The 24,207-nt window shown below is 35.8% G+C and overlaps 2 protein-coding genes across 3 annotated transcripts in view; both read right to left on the bottom strand.

Moving 5' to 3' along the window:
- Positions 1-15,939, bottom strand: part of LOC107041541 — a 28,521-nt gene extending 12,582 nt beyond the window's left edge. Inside the window, exons 1-12 of the mRNA XM_029126341.1 lie at positions 15,856-15,939; positions 15,299-15,388; positions 14,094-14,510; positions 11,282-11,461; positions 10,067-10,297; positions 7,928-8,382; positions 6,044-6,915; positions 4,271-4,548; positions 2,314-2,415; positions 2,108-2,242; positions 1,160-1,531; positions 32-215 (exon numbers count right to left, since the gene is read on the bottom strand). Of these exons, the coding sequence (XP_028982174.1) occupies positions 32-215; positions 1,160-1,531; positions 2,108-2,242; positions 2,314-2,415; positions 4,271-4,548; positions 6,044-6,915; positions 7,928-8,382; positions 10,067-10,297; positions 11,282-11,461; positions 14,094-14,510; positions 15,299-15,388; positions 15,856-15,861 (3,322 nt within the window). The 5' untranslated portion in view covers positions 15,862-15,939. The remainder of the gene's footprint in view (positions 1-31; positions 216-1,159; positions 1,532-2,107; positions 2,243-2,313; positions 2,416-4,270; positions 4,549-6,043; positions 6,916-7,927; positions 8,383-10,066; positions 10,298-11,281; positions 11,462-14,093; positions 14,511-15,298; positions 15,389-15,855) is intronic.
- A 1,798-nt stretch (positions 15,940-17,737) lies between these two features.
- LOC107041547 (26S proteasome regulatory subunit 6B) lies at positions 17,738-23,606 on the bottom strand. 2 transcript variants are annotated; one of them, XM_015262142.1, is made up of 4 exons: positions 23,484-23,606; positions 22,680-22,769; positions 21,310-21,757; positions 17,738-19,065 (listed from the first exon to the last, which is right to left on the bottom strand). In XM_015262142.1, exons 1-4 carry the CDS (start codon positions 23,514-23,516, stop codon positions 18,392-18,394), a joined length of 1,245 nt encoding a protein of 414 aa, XP_015117628.1. In that variant the 5' UTR covers positions 23,517-23,606; the 3' UTR covers positions 17,738-18,391. The 2 variants fall into 2 exon arrangements, with proteins under 2 accessions (XP_015117628.1, XP_015117630.1); XM_015262144.1 differs by lacking the exon at positions 23,484-23,606 and adding an exon at positions 23,167-23,181.
- Between the last annotated feature and the right edge of the window lie 601 nt (positions 23,607-24,207).

A 24,207-nucleotide genomic window follows, 5' to 3' on the forward strand; every position in this document is an offset into this window, starting at 1 on the left:
GTTCAAGATATTTATCAGACAGATTATTTACCCATGCGTGGAGCAGCCTCGTCGTTGTCAACCCCAACAGGCGGTCCCCAAATTCGCATTAGAAACGGTTTTAGTTGATTCTTCTGGAGTTCTAGGAGTGCAACGTCTTCGTTGCCTCCGTGACTGTTCAGGGATTTTATCACATCCACTAGTGGAAAATTACCTTTTGACATTATCCCTGCGCACTAAAAAAATTTAAAAAAACGAAAGAATTTCAGGATTTATTGGGTCAATTGCTGTCAATCATATTAATGGGACAAAATAATGTTTCTATAATAATTCGGCTTTAATGTTATTAATGAATAGTTCAAGGAGAGAATGTCAGCGGACAACATGAAGAAGATAAAATCCCCACCAAAAAAAATCGTGCAAAATTTTGTCTAGAAATCATCATTACTGAGATAAATCAGTAATTAAAAATAAATTTATTTAATGGATTTTCATGAATTTTTAATCCTTGTCTAAAATTTTTGCATTTATCTCTTGAACAAGTGATTTCAGAGAAAAATATTCTAGAAACCAAATATAGGAAATGAAATTTACAATAAAAAATTTTTTGCAAAATTTTTTTGTACAATCACTCATTAAAGAAATAATTAAGTAGTTAAGAAAAAGTTCATTTCATCAATTTTTATTAGCTTCCTTTTTTCTTCCAACAATTTCGTATTTATTGTTAGAACGAGTCACTTTTAATATTCTATTAAAAAATATTTTAATATTCTATTAAAAACTCTAAATATTCTATTGAAAAAGGCAATAGAATTCGATTTTTCTGTACAACTATTTCCGACATTTTCTATAGAATTTTCTCGGCTCAATTTTTCCAAGTTTTCTGTTTGATTTGCTTGATGAAAGAAAAAAGAAAACTAAAAATTAAAAAACTGAAAATTTGAGCCGAGGAAATTCTAAAAAACACCTCAATGAGTTGAACAGAAAAATCGAATCCTTTTGATTTTTTCTATAGAATAGTTTTTATCAAACATTTGAATTGACTCGTCCAAAACCTAATAGAAAGTTCAATACAAATCCTCGGAATTGTCTGACGAATTCGCTAGATTTTTGTACTATTTTTTTTTGTGCGTGTGGCCTTTTTGATTCTTCTTCCATCTCCATCAACCAAAAATCGTACCTTCTGCTGTCTCATCTGAATAGCCTTCGTCACAGCAGTCCAGACATCCCCCTTGCAGCTCCTCAGGGCCTCTTTAGCCTCGTTTGCAGACAAAATCCCGATGTCATTTCGATCATCCGGCGTTTCCCTGCCCCTCGTGGACACCAGCACCTGCACAGTCTCCACGAGGTGAGGCCACTGCTGGGTCAGCCACTCCACCGGGTGCGCAGCACCCTGGGCCAGGGCCACTTGGAGATCGTCCGCTGAGAATCCTTGCTTCTCAGCCTCTCGCAGCATCTCCACAATCTCCAGCCCCTGACGAGTCAGGGTCGATACACTTGGGGATGGCGGGTGCTGCGGCGACTCCTGGTGATATCTGGACTGACTTGGCTCCTTCAAAAACATTTTAACAAGCAGAAAATTCAATTATACAATTTTTAAAATAAAACCAGTTTTTTTTCATAAAAAAAATAACAGAAATGAAAAATTAAATTTTATTGCATTGAAAAATTAAATTCAATTGACTAAATTATTCATCAATATTTATTGAATGATTTATTAAATGGCAGTAGTAGTTAAATGATTTTAAAATAAGAGAAAAAATAAGAGATGAGAAAATTTGGATTACAGAATTTTTTAAAAATAATCTCAATTGAATAAAATTAGTCAATTGTTTCACATTTTTTTGATGAAGTAAAACTAAAAAATAATGAATGCCCGATTTTTCAATTTATTTATTTATGTAATAATAAGTAATAATGGTGATAAATTTGAAATTAATGAATTGAAAAATCGGAAATTTCATTCAATTTTCGTGTTTTAGTTATTTATTTCAGTAATAATAATTACATCTACATCTAATTATCACACCGAGGCTTCACAAGGAATTAACAAACCCAAAAATAAACAATAAAAAGCGAAAAAAATGATAAACAATCATGAAATTTCCGGGGAAAATCGTTGATTTACCCTAGAGCGGTAATAAAGGTGAGAAGAGTCGATGGAATTTCGTCTGGATCGATGGGCCGACGTTGGCTGGACGACGTAGTGGGGCTGGAGGACACGTGGGTACAAGTCTGGACTGTTGGGGTACAGCATCGGGTCCTAGAACAGAGTCTCAGTCGCCTTCTTTAGTCTTAGATTTCGATTTGTGGGGTTTCGGGGGTTTTTCATACCTCTGAGTCAGTGTCCTCATCGCAGAATAGTTGGCGAGGTTCCGGAGTTGGTTTCGATTTTCTTTGGGCGGCTGCTTTGACCTCTTGAGGGACTTCATACGTCTAGAAAATTAAATGAAATTGGGATGTCTCTGGAGAAAAAAGGTTTTGGGAAAAATCTGAAGACTTGAACTAGTAAATTATTCATATTTTTGAATCATTGAAACTGATGCATAAAATATTGTTTGAATATTCCAAATCTGAGAACAACAGTTTTTTATTTCATATGAAATTTTTATTTGATTTCAATTTTAAAAAACACAAATGAATGGATTGATAGATTGAATGAATGGAAAATCGTATTTCTATGTAATTTTCATCAAATAATTTTGATATATTCTTAAATGAAATTTCATGCGAAAATTTATTTTGAGAAGACAAAAAAAAATTTGAGCGAAAATTAATTTTAAGAACACGAGAAAATTGTTGGGATGTCTCTGGAGAAAAAAAGTTTTGGGAAAAGTCTGAAGACTTGAACTAGTAAATTATTCATATTTTTGAATCATTGAAACTGATGCATAAAATATTGTTTGAATATTCCAAATCTGAGAACAACAGTTTTTTATTTCATATGAAATTTTTATTTGATTTCAATTTTAAAAAACACAAATGAATGGATTGATAGATTGAATGAATGGAAAATTGTATTTCCATGTAATTTTCATGTAATTTTCATCAAATAATTTTGATATATTCTTAAATGAAATTTCATGCGGAAATTTATTGGGAGAAGACAAAAAAAAATTTGAGCGAAAATTAATTTTGAGAAAACGATAAATTTTTTGGGATGTCTCTGGAGAAAAAAAGTTTTGGGAAAAGTCTGAAGACTTGATCTAGTAAATTATTAATATTTTTGAATCATTGAAACTGATGCATAAAATATTGTTTGAATATTCCAAATCTGAGAACAACAGTTTTTTATTTCATATGAAATTTTTATTTGATTTCAATTTTAAAAAACACAAATGAATGGATTGATAGATTGAATGAATGGAAAATCGTATTTCTATGTAATTTTCATCAAATAATTTTGATATATTCTTAAATGAAATTTCATGCGGAAATTTATTTGGAGAAGACAAAAAAAATTTGAACGAAAATTAATTTTGAGACAACGAGAAAATTTTTGGGATGTCTCTGGAGAAAAAAAGTTTTGGGAAAAGTCTGAAGACTTGAATTGTTAAATTATTCATATTTTTTAATCATCAAAGCTGATGAATAAAATATTTGAATATTTCAAATCTGGGAACAACCGTTTTTTTTAATTTCGTATGAAATTTTTATTTTATTTCAATTTTAAAAACACAAATGAATGGATTGACAGATTGAATGAATGGAAAATTGTATTTCCATGTAATTTTCATCAAATGATTTTGATATATTTTTCTATGAAATTTCATGCGAAAATTAATTTTGGGAACACGAGAAAATTTTTGGAATGTCTTTGGAGAAAAAGAGATTTGAGAAATGTATGAAGACTTGAACTGTTAAATTATTCATATTTTTTAATCATCAAAGCTGATAAATATAGTATTATTTGAATATTCCAAATGTGAGAACAACAATTTTTTATTTCATATGAAATTTTTTGAAAATTTGATTTCAATTTTAAAAACACAAATGAATGGATAAAATAATCAACTTGAAACAACTATTAAAAATCGTATTGCCGGCTAATTTTCATCAAATATATTTTTTAATGAAATTTCAAGCAAAAATTAATTGTGAGAAACCAAAAAGAAATTGAAGAAAATGTTTGGGATATTTCTGGAGGGAAGGAGTTTCGTGAAAAATCTGAAGACTTGAAATATTTTGAAACAATTCATATTTTCGAATCATCAAACATGATGAATAAAACTTGACAGCCTCAGAACTATTAAAAAAAATAATATTTCTCCCGATTAGATGTATTTTTCACCTGTGTGGCAATACTTTGAGGTGGGGGTGACGTCCCCCTTTCGATGGAAACCGCCTGGGCCCCTGAGGGTGGCACAGGCGAGGGGACGGGGCTCCCAGGGGCAGGAGAGGCATTCAAAGAAGGCAGTTTTTTCGGTTCTGGTGGTTCAGGTCCTAAATCTCTGATTGGAGACGTCGACGTTGACGTGCATTTCAGTGGTACCTTCTCATGTATTTTCTCCTTCTCCTCCTGTTCCTTCTCATCTTCCTCTTCAACTACGTCACTAGAATTTTCCTCCTCTAGAATAAACCGGGGAGATTACAAATAAATTGAGAGAAATTGTATTTGACCGATTTTTTGATTCTCTAATTTTGATTGCAAATGATCTAGAACGTTATGAATCGCGAAGAAATTGTCATGAATTGAATTGAATTGAATTGTCGTGTTGTTCGGTCATGTCTGTGTGGGTATGTATGCAACAACTTGTTTTTTTATGACGAGATTGGTGGACAATTATTAAAAGTTTTTTTTGTACCGAAAAAAAAATAACTTACTTTTACTTTTAAAACAACTGTAAGTTTGTAATAACTTTACTTTTCTGAAATTTTTCACAAAAAAGTTTTTGAATTATTTAAAAGATAATAAAAATGAAGATTTATAGACGATTAATCTCGCCGGAACAAAACTACCATTTACCACCACCTAAATATCTCTGAAGGGACGAGTTTTTGGAAAATTGGTCAAAAAATCTTTTTTGTAGGAATTTTTTTCAGCTATAGAAAAGGACCTCGGACATTTCTCTTTAAAACCTAGCAACTAATTTAATTAAATCCCTCAAGAAGACAGGAGTTTGTCAAAATCCATCATCAAAAATTGTTTTCTACAAAAGACATCATCTGACATTTCGCTCTAAAGCCCCTCGTTTTTTGAGAGCGTGAGGGTGAGCTATATGTTTTTTGAACGGATTATGGCTTTATGTTCTTTTGTTGTTTTTTTAATGCTGTTTGTAATATATTTAGTGGCGCTTTTGTAAAAAAAATTTGTAGTCTTATGTATTTTCTTACGGCTCCGAAGGGATTTTCTCCTGCAATCTTTCTGCAATAAAGAAAGACAAAAATTCTTTTGGAATTCACAAAATCAATCATGCAGGAAAAATTTCTTAGAAAACCCTAGCGAATTCTCTGAAAAATTCTATTAATCTTTGGCCGATTGCATTGAAGAATTCCAGAACTTTAGTGAGCGTCTTTCAATAGAAAATGTCCCATAAAAACTATTTTATGGATGAAATCAGTAGAATTTGATCTTGTCAATTGTCCAAGTTTTTTCACTCCATTTTTCGTCTTTTTTTATTAAAAGAATCAACCAAAAGACTTGGGAAATTCGAGTCAAGAAATTTCTGCGAAAAATATCTCAATAGAATAACTTCTACAGAAAAATCTAATTCTACTCTTTTTTCTACAAAATATTTTCAATCGACCATTTCCATCGACCAAATGCTAACAAAAAGTTTCAAACTCAAAACGCCTCTGAATGAATAATAAAAAATCCAACTAAACTCATCAACATCTTCATTTTAATATTCTTTATTATTCATTCAAGAGTACAAGAGTGCACAGGAGTGTATAAACGTTCATATAAATCATAAAAATTATCATCCAAGTCCTTTGCAATCAATAGACAATAAAAATCCATTTAGTAACGAGAGAAAATTCCCCCGAAATCATCACCGAGTCCTCAAAAATCACTTAAAAACCTTAGTTCCAAAAGAAAAACTTATTTTCCTTCTCATTCTACCTTTGATATTCGCAGGGGAGTCGCTCTCCTCGCTGTTGGACACCCGAACCCCTCGTTTCTTGTCCCCATCTGGACTCGGTGAATCGTTATTTGGACTCGGGGGCAATGCACACCTCCTCGTCTTGCAGCAGACGACGCAGACCTTCACCTTGGCATCATTTATAAATGTGCAATGCTCACAGGCCCATTCTTCATTGACAGTTCCCCTTTCTCTAGACGAATTCATCAATAATTTCTGTTTCACCATCTTTTTGTCGAGGGAACTATCAACTTTCTGTTCTTGTTTGGGATTATTTTTTATTGGAGAAATTCCCTCGATTTTCTTCGCATTTTTCTGTGGATTTTCCTGAATTTTTCTCGAGGCTTCCTGATTTTTCTGTGAATTTTCCTCTTCAGTTTTCATTTCCAGCTTTTCTTCTCTATCTTTCGGGGATTTTTGAACCTTCCTGACGACTTCGCGATTTATTTTCGAGTCTGAATCCTGATCAGTACTAGATCTCCGGTGATTTCTGAGGCCATTGGATTTTATCGGATTTTTTACGCGAACTTTTTCGTCCTCGAGAGATCGCTCAATGGATTGGGATCGCCTTCTTCTCGAGTCTCTTCGGCGGTCCTCGTCGGTCTCTGAGTTTTGTCGGGAGATGGAGGAGCGCTGGAGGGTTCTGGAGACGCTCCTGCGACGATCCTCGTCGGTCTCGGAGAGCTGGGGACGACGACGAGGATCCTCGCGGAGGATTGAACCCCCTCGACGGGATCTGCGGTCTTCCTCGGCTTCGGAGGGCTGCCGGGACGAGTAGGAACGAGTCTCCACGTCTGAGTAGTCCGGGTTTCTGGGGGGTGGGAGCGATATTCGGTCGTCTGATCTCCAGTGGCTGGAAATTAATCAACGCAATTATTTTTCAAATAATTTTGCAAGGTTCGTTTCATTGTTTTTAATCAGGCGTTTCACGGCGTGAAAACCTTAAGGACTAACAACTGCATTTTGGGGAGAATGGGGCAAAATGAAACTGTCGAAAAACAACTGTTTTCTTCAATCTTTAAAAGTTAAAAAACAATCTTTTGTTTTTTAACTTTTTTTTATTATTGAGATTACTGGTGAGAATAATAATTTTTCATTCAGTAGAATGGAAAGTAATTGAGGAGTTTTGAGGGGAGAAGATCTTGCCAATGGATTAATTGAAAAGAAAATGAAACAGTAAGATCCAAAGTCCAGAGGAAGGCCCAGGGGGAGACCCAGAGGGGGAAAAGGAAAATGTGATGCTGAATTTCAATCGAATGAAAAAAGAAAAGTGTAATCGCCATAATCTAATCAATTGAATTATAGATGAAATATTTCATATTACTTGAAAAGAGAACTGTGGATGAAATTAGTGAAAATTATTAATATTGTCGTCTCGGTATGAGAAAGGTATGAAAAACCTTCGGGAGTTTCGAATGAGGAGAGACCATAGACTCAGCGATGACGAGGTCTTAGTTTGGCTGCTGGAGAGTCAGGGGACAAGCTGACTAGTGGACGTTGAGATCGAGATCTAACAGGGGAGTGGGATTCATCTGTGGAGGTAGTCGCTACGCTATACAGGGCTTTCGAATATCACTGATTTTTTCGCACCGCATGTTCTTTTCTACCGAATAGAAAATTATTATTCTCATCAGTACTCCCAATAATAAAAAAAGTTGATAAACAAAAGTTGAAATTTTTTTTTTGCTTGAATTGCGTCAAATAGTCGCTTTTTCGGCTGTTTCATTTGGCCCCACTCTCCCCTATATTAATATCAAATGATCCATCACGAAATCGTACCGCAGAGAAATTTCACAGCAGAAAATTTTCAGCAAGAAATTCCCCATAAAGTTTTCTGAATAATCAAAAGATCTCTGGAAACTCACCCTCTTCGATTCCTCGAGACACTAGCCCTCTCGTCATCGTGGTACCCCCTCCCCTTGGCGAAACTGCCCCTCCTCAGGCTCCTGGAGCACCTGGACAATCTGTCATCGAAATCGGACTCGTCGGACTCCTCAGAACTGGCGTCACTCGGTGAATCCGAAGGAGGTCTTGACCTCGACCTCGAGACCATCGACTTCCTGGACTTTGTGCTGGGCGAGGGTGAGGGCGCTCTGCTCCTCCTCGACTTGTAGCTCCTCGCGGGGCTCTGGCACCGGGACAGGGTCCCTGGGTACTGAGGGGGGAGCATCGCCTGGGGATTGTAGCCCATGGGGTAGCCCCACAGCGCGGGATGATTCAGACTCATCGTTGAACCGCTCAGGCTCGTGTCCCAGGGGGGGCCTGGGGGGTACCACAGCATGGGGACACCTCGGGGACCCAAATGTGCCATTGATTGGGCCTAAGAAGAATTCGATGCGTCAATTAATTTAATCGTTGATGCATTCCATTCAGAAGGGGATTGATTGAAAAATTCAGTCCTCTGGAATTGTTGGAGAATTATTTAGCGAATATCTTTGGAGGGGGTACGTTGAGAAAAAAATGGTTCAAATATTTTTTGTGGGGAATTTTATAGGCTACAAAAAAGACCTTTTGACGTTTTTCGGTAAATCAATTAGTTTAGGAGATATTTAAGAAATAAGGTAGGGGAGTCATCAAAAAGTTGACCGCTAATTCAAAATTTTCAGAAACATTTTGTGGATATTTTTCGAAGGCTCGTGTCCTAGGGGGGGCCTGGGGAGTCGCACAGCATGGGGACACCGCGGGGACCCAAATGTGCCATTGATTGGGCCTGAGAAGAATTCGATGCGTCAATTAATTTAATCGTTGATGCATTCCATTCAGAAGGGGATTGATTGAAAAATTCAGTCCTCTGGAATTGTTGGAGAATTATTTAGCGAATATCTTTGGAGGGGGTACGTTGAGAAAAAAATGGTTCAAATATTTTTTGTGGGGAATTTTATAGGCTACAAAAAAGACCTTTTGACGTTTTTCGGTAAATCAATTAGTTTAGGAGATATTTAAGAAATAAGGTAGGGGAGTCATCAAAAAGTTGACCGCTAATTCAAAATTTTCAGAAACATTTTGTGGATATTTTTCGAAGGCTCGTGTCCTAGGGGGGGCCTGGGGGGTCGCACAGCATGGGGACACCGCGGGGACCCAAATGTGCCATTGATTGGGCCTAAGAAGAATTCGATGCGTCAATTAATTTAATCGTTGATGCATTCCATTCAGAAGGGGATTGATTGAAAAATTCAGTCCTCTGGAATTGTTGGAGAATTATTTAGCGAATATCGTTGGAGGGGGTGCGTTGAGAAAAAAATAGTTCAAATATTTTTTGTGGGGAATTTTATAGGCTACAAAAAAGACCTTTTGACGTTTTTCAGTAAATCAATTAGTTTAGGAGATATTTAAGAAATAAGGTAGGGGAGTCATCAAAAAGTTGACAGTTCGCTAATTCAAAATTTTCAGAAACATTTTGTGGATATTTTTCGAAGGCTCGTGTCCTAGGGGGGGCCTGGGGGGTCGCACAGCATGGGGACACCGCGGGGACCCGAATGTGCCATTGATTGGGCCTAAGAAGAATTCGATGCGTCAATTAATTTAATCGTTGATGCATTCCATTGAGAAGGGCATTGAATGAAAAATTTAGTTCTCTGGAATTGTTTGGGAATTATTTAGCAAATATCTTTGGAGAGAGTGCGTTGAGAAAAAAATGGTTCAGATATTTTTTATGGGGAATTTCGTGGGCTACAAAAAAGGCCTTTTGACATTTTTCGGTGAATTAATTAGTTTAGAAGATATTTACAAAATAAGCTAGGGAGAGACATCATAAAGTTGACAATTCGCCAATTAAAAATTTTCAGAAACATTATTTTGTGAATATCTTTTGAAGGAATAAATTGAAAAGAAAAATGGCCAGAATATTTTTTGTAGAGAATTTTATGGGCTATAAGGAAGTTTTTCTGACGTTTTTCGATAAATCTATTTGTTTTTGAGATATTCACAGAATAATTGTCGAGAAATTATCAATGAATGGATATTTACGAATTGAGAATAAAAAATTTCGTTTTCTGAATTTTCACCTGCTGCATCCCCGGGTTCCACAGGTGGTGAGCGGAGAGATCCGACACACTGGAGGATCCCATCATGCTCCTGGGGGGTGGAGGGGGTGGGGGCGTGAGCAAATTTGGTCGGGAGGAGCCCAGACTCAAGGGTCTGGGGCTGCTACCCTCCCTGGAACCCTCCGGGGTGTTTAGTCTTCTTCTGCTCGCGTCCTGAGCTCTCATCGCCTCCTGGTATCTTCGATATCTCTCCTGAAACATTGTTCGATTAAACAACTTGAATAAAAACCTAAAAGTTGATTCAAAATCCAACAATTCAACAGTTCATTAAAAATAGGAATTTGAAAGTCGATTGTTCTCAATTCTTAATTTTTTTGTCGCAAAAGATTCTTTTAAAATTGAAAAAATCTGAATTCTTATTTTTTGCTTGCGATTCCTTGAAAAATAATTATTTAAAAAATGGGAAAAATAAATTTTTCTCTTCAATTTTGTTTTTTTTACAAAAAAAATTGAAAAACTACACGAAAAACTCTGAATTTGAAAAATATGAATTTCACATTCAATTTTTAATTTTTTTGTTGCAAAATAATTCTTTGAAAATTTTAAAAACTGACTTGACCTTCTCCATTCTTAATTTTCTTGTTTCAAAAAAATATTTAAAAGTTGGAAAAATCTGAATTGTCATTTTTTGGTTGAATGCAATTATTTAAAAAAGAGAAAACCAATTTTTCTCTTCAATTGGATTTTTTTGTTGCAAAAAACATTGGAACACTGCACCAAAAAATCTGAATTTGAAAAATATTAGTTTGAAACTCAATTTTTAATTGTTTTTGTAGCAAAAAAATTTTTTAAAAATGACGATTTTCTCAATCCTTAATTGTCTTATTCCAAAAAATCCTTTAAAAATGGAAAACACTTGAATTTTCATTTTTTGGTTGAATACAATTATTTAAAAAATGAGAAAACAAATGATTCCTTTTAATTTCGATTATTTGGTGAAAAAAAAAAAAATCACCAAAAACTGAATTACAAATTCAATTTTTCATTTTTTCTTGCAAAAGAATTCTCTGAAAATAAAAAAAATGCATTTTTCATTTTTCGTTCAAATACATTTTTCAAAAATGGAGGAAGGACTTTTTATTTTTATTTTTTCCTTCCAAAAATCTCTCAATAAAAATTTCCTCACTGCGAAACCAAAATTCTGACATTAATTTCATTATCAAAATGCTAATTCACCTGTAAAGTTGACATTTTATCCATCCCCGAGCCGACAGTATCCAAAGCCGAATGCGACTGAGCCCCTCGTTGATTGATAAAACCCCCATCAGGTGCTGACGGCAAGGGCCTCTCCTGATGATTGATGTTTCTTTTCACCCCGACCGAAACACCGGCATCCTGATTTACCGTAGCCCTCGCCTAGGGCCCGAAACCTCAGATTAAATTATCCCCACAGAACTGACACTTCCCTTCATGACGATTCCCTCTACTTCCTCTCAAATTATTTCTACAGGATAACTTCAGGATAGGAGGGGTGGGGAGTAAAGCAACTAATATCGTGTAGAATATTCTCCCTGTAATATTTCACTTTGAAGTGTTCATTACATTGAGTTTTATATTTTTAATATATGTGTGGAGAAAACTGACGCCTCGGTGTGACAATTCTTCACTTTAACGTACATTATCATTTCTTCTCTGTACGAAGTTCTGCAATCGTTTGTTGTTATATAAAAATTAATAAAAGATTTTTTAAATTTTTTTCTTGCAGATGAGGAAGATGTTTCGTAAGAATTTTGAAGAGATTTTGACTATTGACCAGTTTTCAACGAATATCTCAGAATCTAAGAGAGATGGGAAAATTTTTGTTATGACCTTTTTTATAGAACGAATTGAGGGCTACAAAAAAGGTGATTATGGAAATTTCGCTATCTCCCTCAGATTCGGAGATATTGCTCGAAAACTCAGCTAAGGGCTGAATCGACTTGAACGGTTTTACCGGTTCTGTACTTAATAGTCATGAAAATAGTTATTTTTCACTTGTATCGTAATATACTATTCCGGGCGATTGCGATGGGGGTTTTACTCGTGTGGAGTCGACGTTAGAAGCCGAGGGTGAGGGCTGGCCAACCGCACAAGTGAAAAAACCCCTTTGCAAAGGCCCGGGACAAGATTTTTTCGAGTGATTTTCATGTTTCCGAGTTTGGAAAATATGCAATACATAACAATACAGAAAAATGTATTAGATTTCTATTGGATTTTCTATTAATTTTTATCCGATTCAAATAGACATTGCATGGAAAACATTCTATAAAAGAAATAGATAAAATTAGATTTTTCTATAAAATTTATTTGATTGGGAGATTTTATATAGAAATTCCTATCAGCTCCAATAGACATTTTCATCTTGAGAGTCACTAGATTTTCGGATACTTTTTCCTCATGTCAACCCCCCTAGGAATTTCGAACACTTCTACCGAATTTACATATCAATCATCATTTTTGAGGGCTCAAATCTATATCATCTTCAATATTAATATTTACCAGAATTTTTCATTATTTTTTCGAAGGTTTTTCAGTTCGATGAACGGAATAAGTATTTCCCCTAGAGTTCCAGAATGAAAAGGTCCATTTTCCTAGTTTTTCGTTCCAATTTTTTAATAAAAAGCGAAAAAGTATTGAGTGGAAAAAACTTGGAAAATTTATGTCGAGGAATTCCGATAGAAAATGTCTCAATAAAAAAAGTAGAAAAATGAAATGCTATCATCAAATAGTTTCTATCGGACATACACTCAGTAAATTTGTAAAATTCTTCATCAGAATCGGCCGAAAACTAATAGAATTTTCAATCGAAATCGAATAGAATTTTCCATCAAATTTGTCAAATTTTTGTCCTCTGAAAAACTTGGAAAATTCATGTCGAGGAATTCCTATAGAAAATGTCTCGGTAGAAAAAGTAGAAAAATGAAATTTTAGATTTTTTCCATCAAATAGTTTCTACCGGGCATACACCCAGTAAATTTGCGAAATTCTTCAATAGAATCGTCCGAAGATGAACAGAATTTTCAATAGAAATCGAATAGAATTTTTCATCAAATTTGTTAAGTTTTTCTCTGGAATTTTTCACGCGTGTCCTCTGAAACAACTTGGAAAATTCATGTCGAGGAATTCCTATAGAAAATGTCTCAATAGAAAAAGTAGAAAAATGAAATTCTAGATTTTTTCTATCAAATAGTTTCTACCGGACATACACCCAGTAAATTTACGAAATTCTTCAACAGAATCGTTCGAAGACGAACCGAATTTTCAATAGAAATCGAATAGAATTTTTCATTAAATTTTTTAAGTTTTTCTCTGGAATTTTTCACGCGTGTCCTCTGAAACAACTTGGAAAATTCATGTCGAGGAATTCCTATCGAAAATGTCTCAATGAAAAAATTATAAAAATGAAATGCTATCATCAAATAGTTTCTATCGAACATACACTCAGTAAATTTGCAAAATTCTTCATCAGAATCGGTCGAAAACTAATAGAATTTTCAATAGAAATCGAATAGAATTTTCCATCAAATTTGTCAAGTTTTTCTCTGGAATTTTTCGCGCGTGTCCTCTGAAAAACTTGGAAAATTCATGTCGAGGAATTCCTATAGAAAATGTCTCAATAGAAAAAGTATAAAAATGAAATTCTAGATTTTTTCTATCAAATAGTTTCTACCGGACATACACCGAGTAAATTTGCAAAATTCTTCAACCGAATCATCCGAAAACTAATAAAATTTTCAATACAAATCCAATAGAATGTTCCATGAAATTCATTACATTTTCTCTGAAATTTTTCGCGCGTGTCCTCTGTAAAAAGGAAACAATAAGTTCCCTAAATGGCCCCAAGTATTCGTACCGACTCCTGATTACAGCCAAAAAATATCTAAAGTTTTTCCAAAATCCAAAAGCTCATCTGAACCCTCGGAACTCATAAAAAAGTGCAGAAATTCGAAATTTGAAATTCCTGAAATGGTGTGAGTGGTGGCTGTTGTCAGGCCAGTGCGCAGCCTACCTGAGTGTTTCTACGGTTTCGTCGTGGTGGCGGGACTGGTGGCGCCTGGGGTTCCCCCTTTGGTGGGAGCGGGGGTCTGGTCCTGCAGGAGACCTCCTGACTAAAAATTCTCCTCCTCGTGTGGCCGCGTCTCTTCGGGTGCTTGTGATTCATGTCGTCGCATGCCTCGCAGAAGTTTTCCCTGCAGACGTCGCAACGAGCGAAGAGATTCGCGCCACCGCAGAGCGCGCATTTCAGGGGATTCTGGGGATTTCGGGCCTGGAGGTTGGCCTCGTGATTCTGCGATCGATTCGGCGGGGGAAATTCGATGACCTCGTAGTCTGGATCGCCGCAGTCGCCGGTCAGCGATGGCGGAGGGACCTTCGGGGGGGCTGGGGGGCCGCGGGGGTGCGCCGGCGATTTTTGCTGCTCCTGTGCCTAGTTCAGGGGAGTTTAAGGGAGTATGAGTAAACTCCAGTTGAGTCGGGGAGCGTAACGAGAAAAAATAAATTCAGTAGTGAAGTGGTAAACGGAGATAACTCGACTTATCTCCCAGTTGATTTTTTGCCAAATATTTCCGAATCTAAGGGAGATAGCGAATTTTTCGTAATTACATTTATTGTAGCACTCAATCGGTTCCACAAAAAAGTTTGTAACAAAAATTTTTCTATCTTCCTTAGATTCGGAGATATTCATTGAAAACTGGTCAATAGTCAAAATTGACTCATCTCTTTCCACTTCGCTACTGAATTAAAAAAGTAAAAAAAGCAAAATTTGTCGTCATTGATAATTCCGGGGGGCTATTCACTCCCTGATTGAGTGACACCATGATTTGGTACTGTAAATCATGGTCCATGATTTCTCAACTTGGCTGAGTTTTCCCCTCGGTATACTCGAAATTAAGTACAAATCCTAGTAAACAAGTAGGATATTTTTCATGTTTGAACAAACACCAATCATCGATATTAATTTTGCCGCATTCTCTTGAAAAATAACTGGCCCACCACACGAGTAAAAAAACCCCATCGCAACAGCCCAGGAACAATATTTTTCTGTAGTGATTTTCAAGTTTTCGAGTTTGGGAAGTATGTAATACCAATTCCCAGACGAGAAATCGTGAGAAGCAGTACAGAAAAGTAATTTTTTTCCTCAGTGCACTTCGCTACTGAATTGAGAACTTAAATTTGAGCGATTACAAAGCTTCCACTCGTAAGCAAAAAACGTACCATGACCCAATGGGGCATTGTCCTCGCCATCCTCAGTCGGGTGGACGGATTGGAAATGGCCATTGGCCGCCACTTCTCCGGCCCGGGATTCTGCAAGACATTTTTCCCCACAGCTAAACCATCAGCTTCAACTCCACCAAACACCTCAACAAATTACCCCCGAAACCCAGTAAAAAAATCATGAAGTTAAATTCAAATCATCTCAATCGTTTTCGCACAAATATTCGGAAATTCGTGAGGGGGTGGGGGGTGGTGAGAGCGTCGATCGTCGATTCTATTTGTGAAACTGAGGAAAAGCCATCGGCTGCTCAATCTCCAAAAATAAATCGCCAAGCGTGCGCTACTCAGTTTATTTCTATGAATTAACATACATTTCCTGGTTGCACCCGTTCTCCATCAATAAACACAAAACACCCCCTCCGAGAAGAGGAAGAAATGCTAGAAATTTTTGAGACCGACGAAGAATCGCGAGGCGAAATCGAAGATGAAGTGATTATGGATCTTTAAAATTTATCTATCGATCGAGATGATTTTTCATGATTTGTTTGTCCACTCACGCTCATGCCGGGTAAAAATCCAGTGAAATAGCAACTGGATGATGATAACACGGTGATGATGCTCCCACTGGGGCTCGACTGCGCTTGCAGGCGGGAAGAGACTCGAGGAAGCCAGTGGGACGTCGAAAATCTAATCTATTTTTGGATCTTTGCTGAACAAGTCTGGATCATTGCCCACTTTTCTTCGGCTTTCTAATGCCGAGACGTGCGAGAGTATATTTTAAATATAATATTATGTTTTCGGGAGCGGGAGGGGGGGGGGGTTATTATACGGAAGCGGTTGAGGCATTGTCGGTTCACACCTACGCGTTAATTAAAGTAGAAATAAAATTCAGATGAATTTTTTTGAGGAGTTGATGGCGAGGGGGTGAGTTCAATTTTTCAATTCGGATTTTGGGGAATATCTCGGTATCTAGGGCAGATGTCGAAATTTTTGTTAAAATATTTCTTGGAGGATTTTTTCAGAGCTACAAAAAAGGTCTAGATGAAATTTTCGGGGTTTTTCATGGATTCTGAGATATTTAGAGAAAACGGGAAAGCATTCTTAAGGTAATTCCATATGGAATGATTTGTAATTTTCACTCAGTCATAATATTATCGTTTGGGGAGGGGGGGGGGGGCTTTATTATACGGAAGGAGTGGAGGCATTGTCGGTTCACACCTACTCGTTAATTAAAGTAGAAATAAAATTCAGATGAATTTTTTTGAGGAGTTGATGGCGAGGGGATGAGGTCAATTTTTCAATTCGGATTTTGGGGAATATCTCGGTATCTAGGGCAGATGTCGAAATTTTTGTGAAGATATTTCTTGGAGGATTTTTTCAGAGCTACAAAAAAGGTCTAGATGAAATTTTCTGGGTTTTTTATGGATTCTGAGATATTTAGAAAAAACGGGAAAGCATTCTTAAGGTAATTCCATATGGAATGATTTGTAATTTTCACTCAGTCATAATATTATCGTTTGGCGTGGAGAGGGGGAGGGGAGCTTTATTATATGGAAGCGGTTGAGGCATTGTCGGTTTACACCTACTCGTTAATTAAAATAGAAATAAAATTGCAAATGAATTTTTTTAAGGAGTTAATGACGAGGGGAGTTCACTTTTTCAATCCAGTTTTTGGGAAATATCTCTGTATTTAGGCCAGATATTGAAATTCCTGTTAAGATTTTTTTTGAGAAATTTTCCAGAGCTATTCATCGTATATTTAATTAATTCATTACAATTAATTACTCAGTAAATTCCAATTATTATTTCCGTCAATGTTTTGAAACCCTCCCCTGATGACTTTATTTGTATTTGTGAATCTTTCCATACTGAAAATGGGAGCAACCTTTAGTTGCTTGCTTCATCATTCAGTCCATTATTTAATCATAAATTACTGATTATGATATTTTTTAATTTTTTGAGTTTTGCAAACTGCACGGATGGATTGCAAAATTTTCAAAAACTTCAGATTGGCAGAAAAAATTCAATAAAGTTTTTATTGATTTATTGGTGGTTTTACTAGCTTAATAAAAACCTGGTAAGGCCTCCAACAAAAAAAAATGGAAAAAATTCTAAATTAGGGATAAAAAATTAGGGAAAGACTCCCCAGTTCTATTGCAATATACGAAACTCGATTTTTCCACTTTGGCTTTGTCAGCATTTGATACCTGAGGAGAACTTTGTAATCCCTGAAATTTTCTTCATAAAAATGTTGTCATCAAGTGGAAATGAATGTAACAACAAGATACAAGTAGTCGAGATGCTGTTGAGGATTTATCTAATTTAAAAAGTTTATTCGTAAACCTTATCGTCATGATAAATTGATTTATTCTGCTCATCCGAAAATCCAAACACCCTGAGAACTCATCGAAAACTTCAGAGAATCATCAACCAAATTCGTACAGATGTATTCATCAATCAAATTTATTCATCAATTATTCTTTATTCGATAGCATCAGTACATAATAAACTGGAATCCTCAATTACAAAACGTGACATAAATGATACAATTAATTAATTAGTAAATAAAGAGCAGCAAATACCATGATTCTTTCGTAAAGTGGTTCATGTATTTTTCTAATTATCTCATGAATGAGTTTGAGGACATTTTTCTCCAAACTAGACTCAGCCCCGAGATAAATCCATGCTTAACAAAAATTAAAATTATACTCATTCCATTCATCGACGTTTTTCACCTCATTAAATCCGTAATTATCTCCTTAACGAGTGGTTTTACCAAAAAATTCCAGAAAACCTTTTTTGTAAGAAATTAGATTTTCTACAAAAAGTTCCTTCAACATTTCCCTCTAAATCCACTCATCCCCGAGATACTTTCCCATTTAACAAAGATCGAAGTTAATCTCATTCGAAATTTTTCATCTCTTCAAATTCTCAATTACCCCGTTAACGAGTTATTCTACCAAAAAATACCAAAAGACCATTTTCGTACGCGATTAAATTCTCTACAAAAAGTTCCTTTGCCATTTTCCTCCATCCCCACTCATTCCCAAGATAATAGACCCCTCTCCCCACTTCACTCCAAACCCTCCCCATTTACTTATAGAACTCGTGTTCAGACTCATCCTTCTTGATATTATTCTTGTACCCCTTCTCGAAGTCCTTCGCCAGAACGATGTACCTGTTCTCCCTGACAGCGTGCATGCCAGCCTCCTGGCAAATAGCATTGATATCAGCCCCAGATATTCTGTCCGGGCGAGCGACATAATCCTCCAGATCCACTTCCTCACTGAGATTCATTTTGGCAGTGATGGTAGAGAAGATGAGTCTCTTCTGCCTTCGATCGGGCAGTGGAAACTCGATCTTCCTGTCGAGCCTCCCAGGACGAAGAAGAGCTGGATCCAGAGTGTCAGCCCTGTTGGTGGCCATGATGACCTTGACGTTGGTTGTCTGATCGAATCCGTCCATTTGGTTCAGCAATTCGAGGAGAATACGCTGGACCTCTCGATCCGCTCCAGTCTGTGCGTCGAATCGTTTCGTCGCGATGGCGTCGATCTCGTCTACGAAGATTATGGCCGGGGAGTTCTCCTTGGCCAGACGAAAGACATCTCGAACCATTCGAGGACCCTCTCCCAAGTACTTCTGGACGAACTCGGAACCGACGACGCGGATGAAGGCTGCTGTCGTGTGGCGAGCCACTGCCTTCGCCAGCATCGTTTTTCCACATCCTGGGGGACCGTACATCAACACTCCACGGGGTGGGTCGATACCTGGGGGTGGGGAGCAGAGACAGGCTTATTATCCATTGCATATCATTTAAGAGTGGGGAAAATTAATTAATTAAGGCCCGGGTGAATTATCTTTCGAACGTGATCTTGGTTGTTTTTTTTATTTTGATAATCTGAAATAATCTCCAACTGCTATTCAGTCTTACATAGCCCTGGAGTCTTCAAAAATTATGATTGTACAATCAAAAAAACTTTTTACGAGTCGAAACATCGAAAAATGCTAATTTTCGATGAGAAACGAAAAAAAATGATAATTCGAAACACTTAATCAAACCCCAAATCAATGTTCTTCGTTTAAAAGATCATTTCCCTCGTCAAATCCCCATAAAATAAACGATTAAATACTAAAAAAATCAGCATTCCACGGGGTGGGTCGATACCTGGGGGTGGGGAGCAGAGACAGGCTTATTATCCATTGCATATCATTTAAGAGTGGGGAAAATTAATTAATTAAGGCCCGGGTGAATTATCTTTCGAACGTGATCTTGGTTGTTTTTTTTATTTTGATAATCTGAAATAATCTCCAACTGCTATTCAGTCTTACATAGCCCTGGAGTCTTCAAAAATTATGATTGTACAATCAAAAAAACTTTTTACGAGTCGAAACATCGAAAAATGCTAATTTTCGATGAGAAACGAAAAAAAATGATAATTCGAAACACTTAATCAAACCCCAAATCAATGTTCTTCGTTTAAAAGATCATTTCCCTCGTCAAATCCCCATAAAATAAACGATTAAATACTAAAAAAATCAGCATTCCACGGGGTGGGTCGATACCTGGGGGTGGGGAGCAGAGACAGGCTTATTATCCATTGCATATCATTTAAGAGTGGGGAAAATTAATTAATTAAGGCCCGGGTGAATTATCTTTCGAACGTGATCTTGGTTGTTTTTTTTATTTTGATAATCTGAAATAATCTCCAACTGCTATTCAGTCTTACATAGCCCTGGAGTCTTCAAAAATTATGATTGTACAATCAAAAAAACTTTTTACGAGTCGAAACATCGAAAAATGCTAATTTTCGATGAACAGAAAGCTTAACTAATAATCAAATTATTATAAAGCTGGAAAATTAAAATTGTGGATAATTTTGGATAGTTTCTATGTTCAATTTCACTGGAATTTCAAAGGATTCCGTCATTGAAAATTCACAGTTCGATGAAAAAATGAATGGAAATTAGAAAATTTCAGGTAAAGATATTCTTCAATTTTCAATTAATTGGAAATTCTGCGTATTTTGGTGCAGAATATTCATACTGTTATTAAAAATTCAAGCAAGTTGAGGAATTCTCGTCTTCCTGCTGCTCAAAACCCTGAAATCTCATTGAATTTTTAGTGAAATTTGCAATTTAATTGTTTTTCCCAGCCCAACTGCTTCTAATTTCTTGAAGAATATCTAAACCCAATTTCTATGCTATTATTATTTTATTCCTAAATCATGAAATATTGCTGACGAAATAGCATTTATCCCAGAAATATAAAAAATCAAAACAACAATATTTTGAATAAAGATTATAAAAAAAGTCGACAGACCTCTTTAGTAAAAAGAGTCTTTGGAGTCTCCAAAAATTATGATTGAACAACCAAAAAAACTTTTTACGAGCCAAAAGTTCGAAAAATGGAAATTGTCGATGAGAAATTGAAAAAAAAAAGATAATTCGATGAATATTTTCATCACAGAAAGCTTAACCAATAATCAAATTATTATAAAACTGAAAAATTAGAATTCGGAATAATTTTGAAGGATTTCTATATTTAATTTCACTGGAATTTCGAAAGATTCCATCATTGAAAATTCACAGTTTGATGAAAAAACCAATAGAAATCAGAAAATTCAGGTAAATATATTCTTCAATTTTCAATTAATTGGAAATTCTGCGTATTTTGGTGCAGAATATTCATATTGTTATTAAAAATTCAAGCAAGTTGAGGAATTCCCATCTTCCGGCTGCTCAAAACCTTGAAATCTCACTGAATTTTCAGTGAAATTTGAAATTTAATTGTTTTTCTCAACCAAATTTCTTCTAAGTTCTTGAAGAATATCTCTAAATCCAATTTCTGTTCTAACATTATTCTACTCCCAAGTCGTGAAACATTGCAGACGAAATGACATTTATCCCAGAAATATAAAAAATCGACACAACAATATTTTGAATAAAGATTATAAACAAATCAAGAGACCTCTTTAGTAAAAAATTAAATTCTGCATTGAAAAAATCCATACCAATCTGCTTATAAAGTTCGAAGTGAGTCAGTGGCAGTTCGACAGCTTCTCGAATCTCCTGCTTCTGCATGTCCATCCCTCCGATGTCACTGTACAAAATGTCAGGCTTCTCGTCTGCCTGGAGCATCGAAATACTCGAGTCTGCCTCTGGGGGGAGAACGTCCACGAGAGCATTGCTGTGTTTGTGGAGAGCAACACTGGCTGAGGGCTTCAACAGCTCTCGATCGATCGTCGACAGAATGCGAACGTAGTAGTTGGACCCTGTGGTCGACCCCACGATCCCAGTATTCTGGTCCACTGCCTCCAGGAACTGACCGATCACCAGGGGAACACTCTGGATGCGTTTCACTTCCTCTTGAGCGTGGAGGTACTCCTTCTTGAGGTTTCGCTGCTCGTCCTTGATGTATTCCTCTTGGACTTTCAGGAATTCCAGCATTCTTTGGAGTTTCTAAAGAAGATGAAGGGAGAGATATTTGTTTATTTTGGTGGAAATATTGAAAATGAATTAATTTAAATTGGTGATTAGAAGAAAGTGATGAGAAGAGACGAATGAATTTTATTCTGCATTCAGTTTTTTGAGAATGTCTGAGAATCGAAGGGAAATAGAGAGATTTTTGTAAAGAACTTTTTGTGGAGAGGGAAATTCTTTACAAAAAAGTCTTAACATTTCTCGATAAAATTGGTAGTTCAGGGGAGAATTAGCTGATTAAATCACTGGATGGTGAAAAGAATTAAAAATCGTTTTAGGAATATATGTTTAGTTATTCTTTTTAATTGTTAGTTTTGGACTTTGAGGAATTCTATTCTTTGGAATTTCTACAGAAGATGAAGAAGAAATTATTGATTTATTTTGGTGGAAATATTCACCATTAATTAATTTCAATTGGTGATTAGGGAAAAGTGATAAGAAGAGATAAATGAATTTAGTTTTGCGTTCAGTTTTTTGAGAATGTCTGAAAATCGAAGGACAATAGGGGGATTTTTGTAATGAACTTTTTTGTGGAGCGGGAAATTCTCTACAAAAAAGTCTTTTGACATTTTTCAACAAAATGGGTAGTTCAGGGCATAATTAACTGATTAAAGCACCGGGTGATAAAGCGAATTAAAAAACGTTTGTGGAAGATATGTTTATCTGAAGGAGATAAAAGAGATAGTTATCCTGTTTGATTTTTATGAGAATTTCTTTTGCAGCGAATTTTCCTCCCTAACAAAAAAAATACCGAGATTTCTTTATCTTTATTCACCAGCTCGTTCTTCAATAAACGCTTGGAATTAACTTTTTCCAGAACTTCAATCATTTTTAGAAGAAATTCTCAACAAAAAAATTCTACTCTTTTTAGTAAAATTTTATTTGTTAAAAATTGTCTTACCTTATATTTTGTGTACAAATCCTCGACATCCAGCTCCTCCCCTGAGGAATAATGTCCCACCATTGGTTTTGGCTCCAACTCCAACACATCCTGATTAAAAAGAAAGAATAAAACAACATTCTCATTAAAAAAATCCCCAAATCGATGTTCCCTCTTCAATTTCCATAGAATAAACGACTAAATAATTTAAAAAATGGGTTATTAAGTCTTGTCAGACACAATGACTCTTATTTCTTCCATTTTCTTAAAAAAAAATCCCTTCAATCCTTCAAAAACTATAAAAAGTTCTCGAGAGTGAACCTCAAAAACCTAAGGAGACATTCTCATTTAAAAAAATCAACAATAATTGAATCTTCAGGTCAAATCTCTTTTCAACAATCTTGAAATCTTTGCTAATCAAACACTTAATCAAACCCCAAATCAATGTTCTTCGTTTAAAAGATCATTTCTAAATACTAAAAATTTGATTAATAATCGATGTAAATTCCTTGTCAGGCACAATGACACTTATTTCTTCCATTTTTCTTGAAAAATCCCTTAGATCCTTCACAAGTTACAAATGTTTTTCAGAATGGACTTTAAAAGCCTGAGCCGACATTCTCATGAACGAAGCAATAATAATCTGCAGCAAAAATAATTGAATCGGCAGACCAAAATCTCTTTTCAACACTCTTGAAATCTTTGTTAATCAAACACTTAACCCCAAATCAATGTTCTTCCTTCAAAAGATCACTTCTCCCTTCAAATCTCCATAAAATAAACGATTAAATAATCAACAGATGGGTTATTGATTTATGTAAATACCTTGTCAGGCACAATGACACTCATTTCTTCCATTTTTCTCAAAAAATCTCGTAGGTCCTTCAAAAACTACAAATGGTTTTCGAGAATGACTCTCAAAAACCTGGGGAGAGTGACGGCAGACACCGTTCTCTGTGTCACGACTCACGAAGCCGGTAGCTCTCGCCCCTTGTCGGTAAGAAGATTCTTACCGCCTAAATTTAAATTGGAATTCAGGAGCGAATCCAATAAAACGGTTCGAGTCGACTGATCACCCAGTTGAGTTTTTGAGGAATATTTCCGAATCTAAGGAAGATAGCGAAATTTTCGTAATTACATTTGTTGTAGCTTTCAATCGGCTCTACAAAAAAGGTTATAACAAAAATTTTGCTATCTTCCTTGGATTCCGAGATATTCATTGAAAACTGTCCAATAGTCAAAATTGACTTGTACCGTTTTACCACTTCGCTACTGAATTAAATTAAGGGGTAACAGACGGCCACTAATTTTCCAAATTATTGAACAAGAAGAATTGTTCTTTCTATTGAAATAAAATATATTAAATTTTATCAACATTTCAACCCCTCATTAACATTTTTAAAAAAGTCAAAAGTGTCCGTTTTACCCCAACCTCCCCTACGACTTTTCCATGCGTGCGTTCGGGAGCAAGAAAACTGAAAGCGAGTTCTAAACAATACAGAATTTTAGAAATACCTCCGAAGACATTTAAACCCCCTTCCACCCCAAC

The sequence above is a fragment of the Diachasma alloeum genome, unplaced genomic scaffold (genome assembly GCF_001412515.2).
Source record: "Diachasma alloeum isolate Michigan unplaced genomic scaffold, Dall2.0 Dall_scaffold_00368, whole genome shotgun sequence".
NCBI classification, from domain to species: Eukaryota; Metazoa; Arthropoda; class Insecta; order Hymenoptera; family Braconidae; genus Diachasma; species Diachasma alloeum.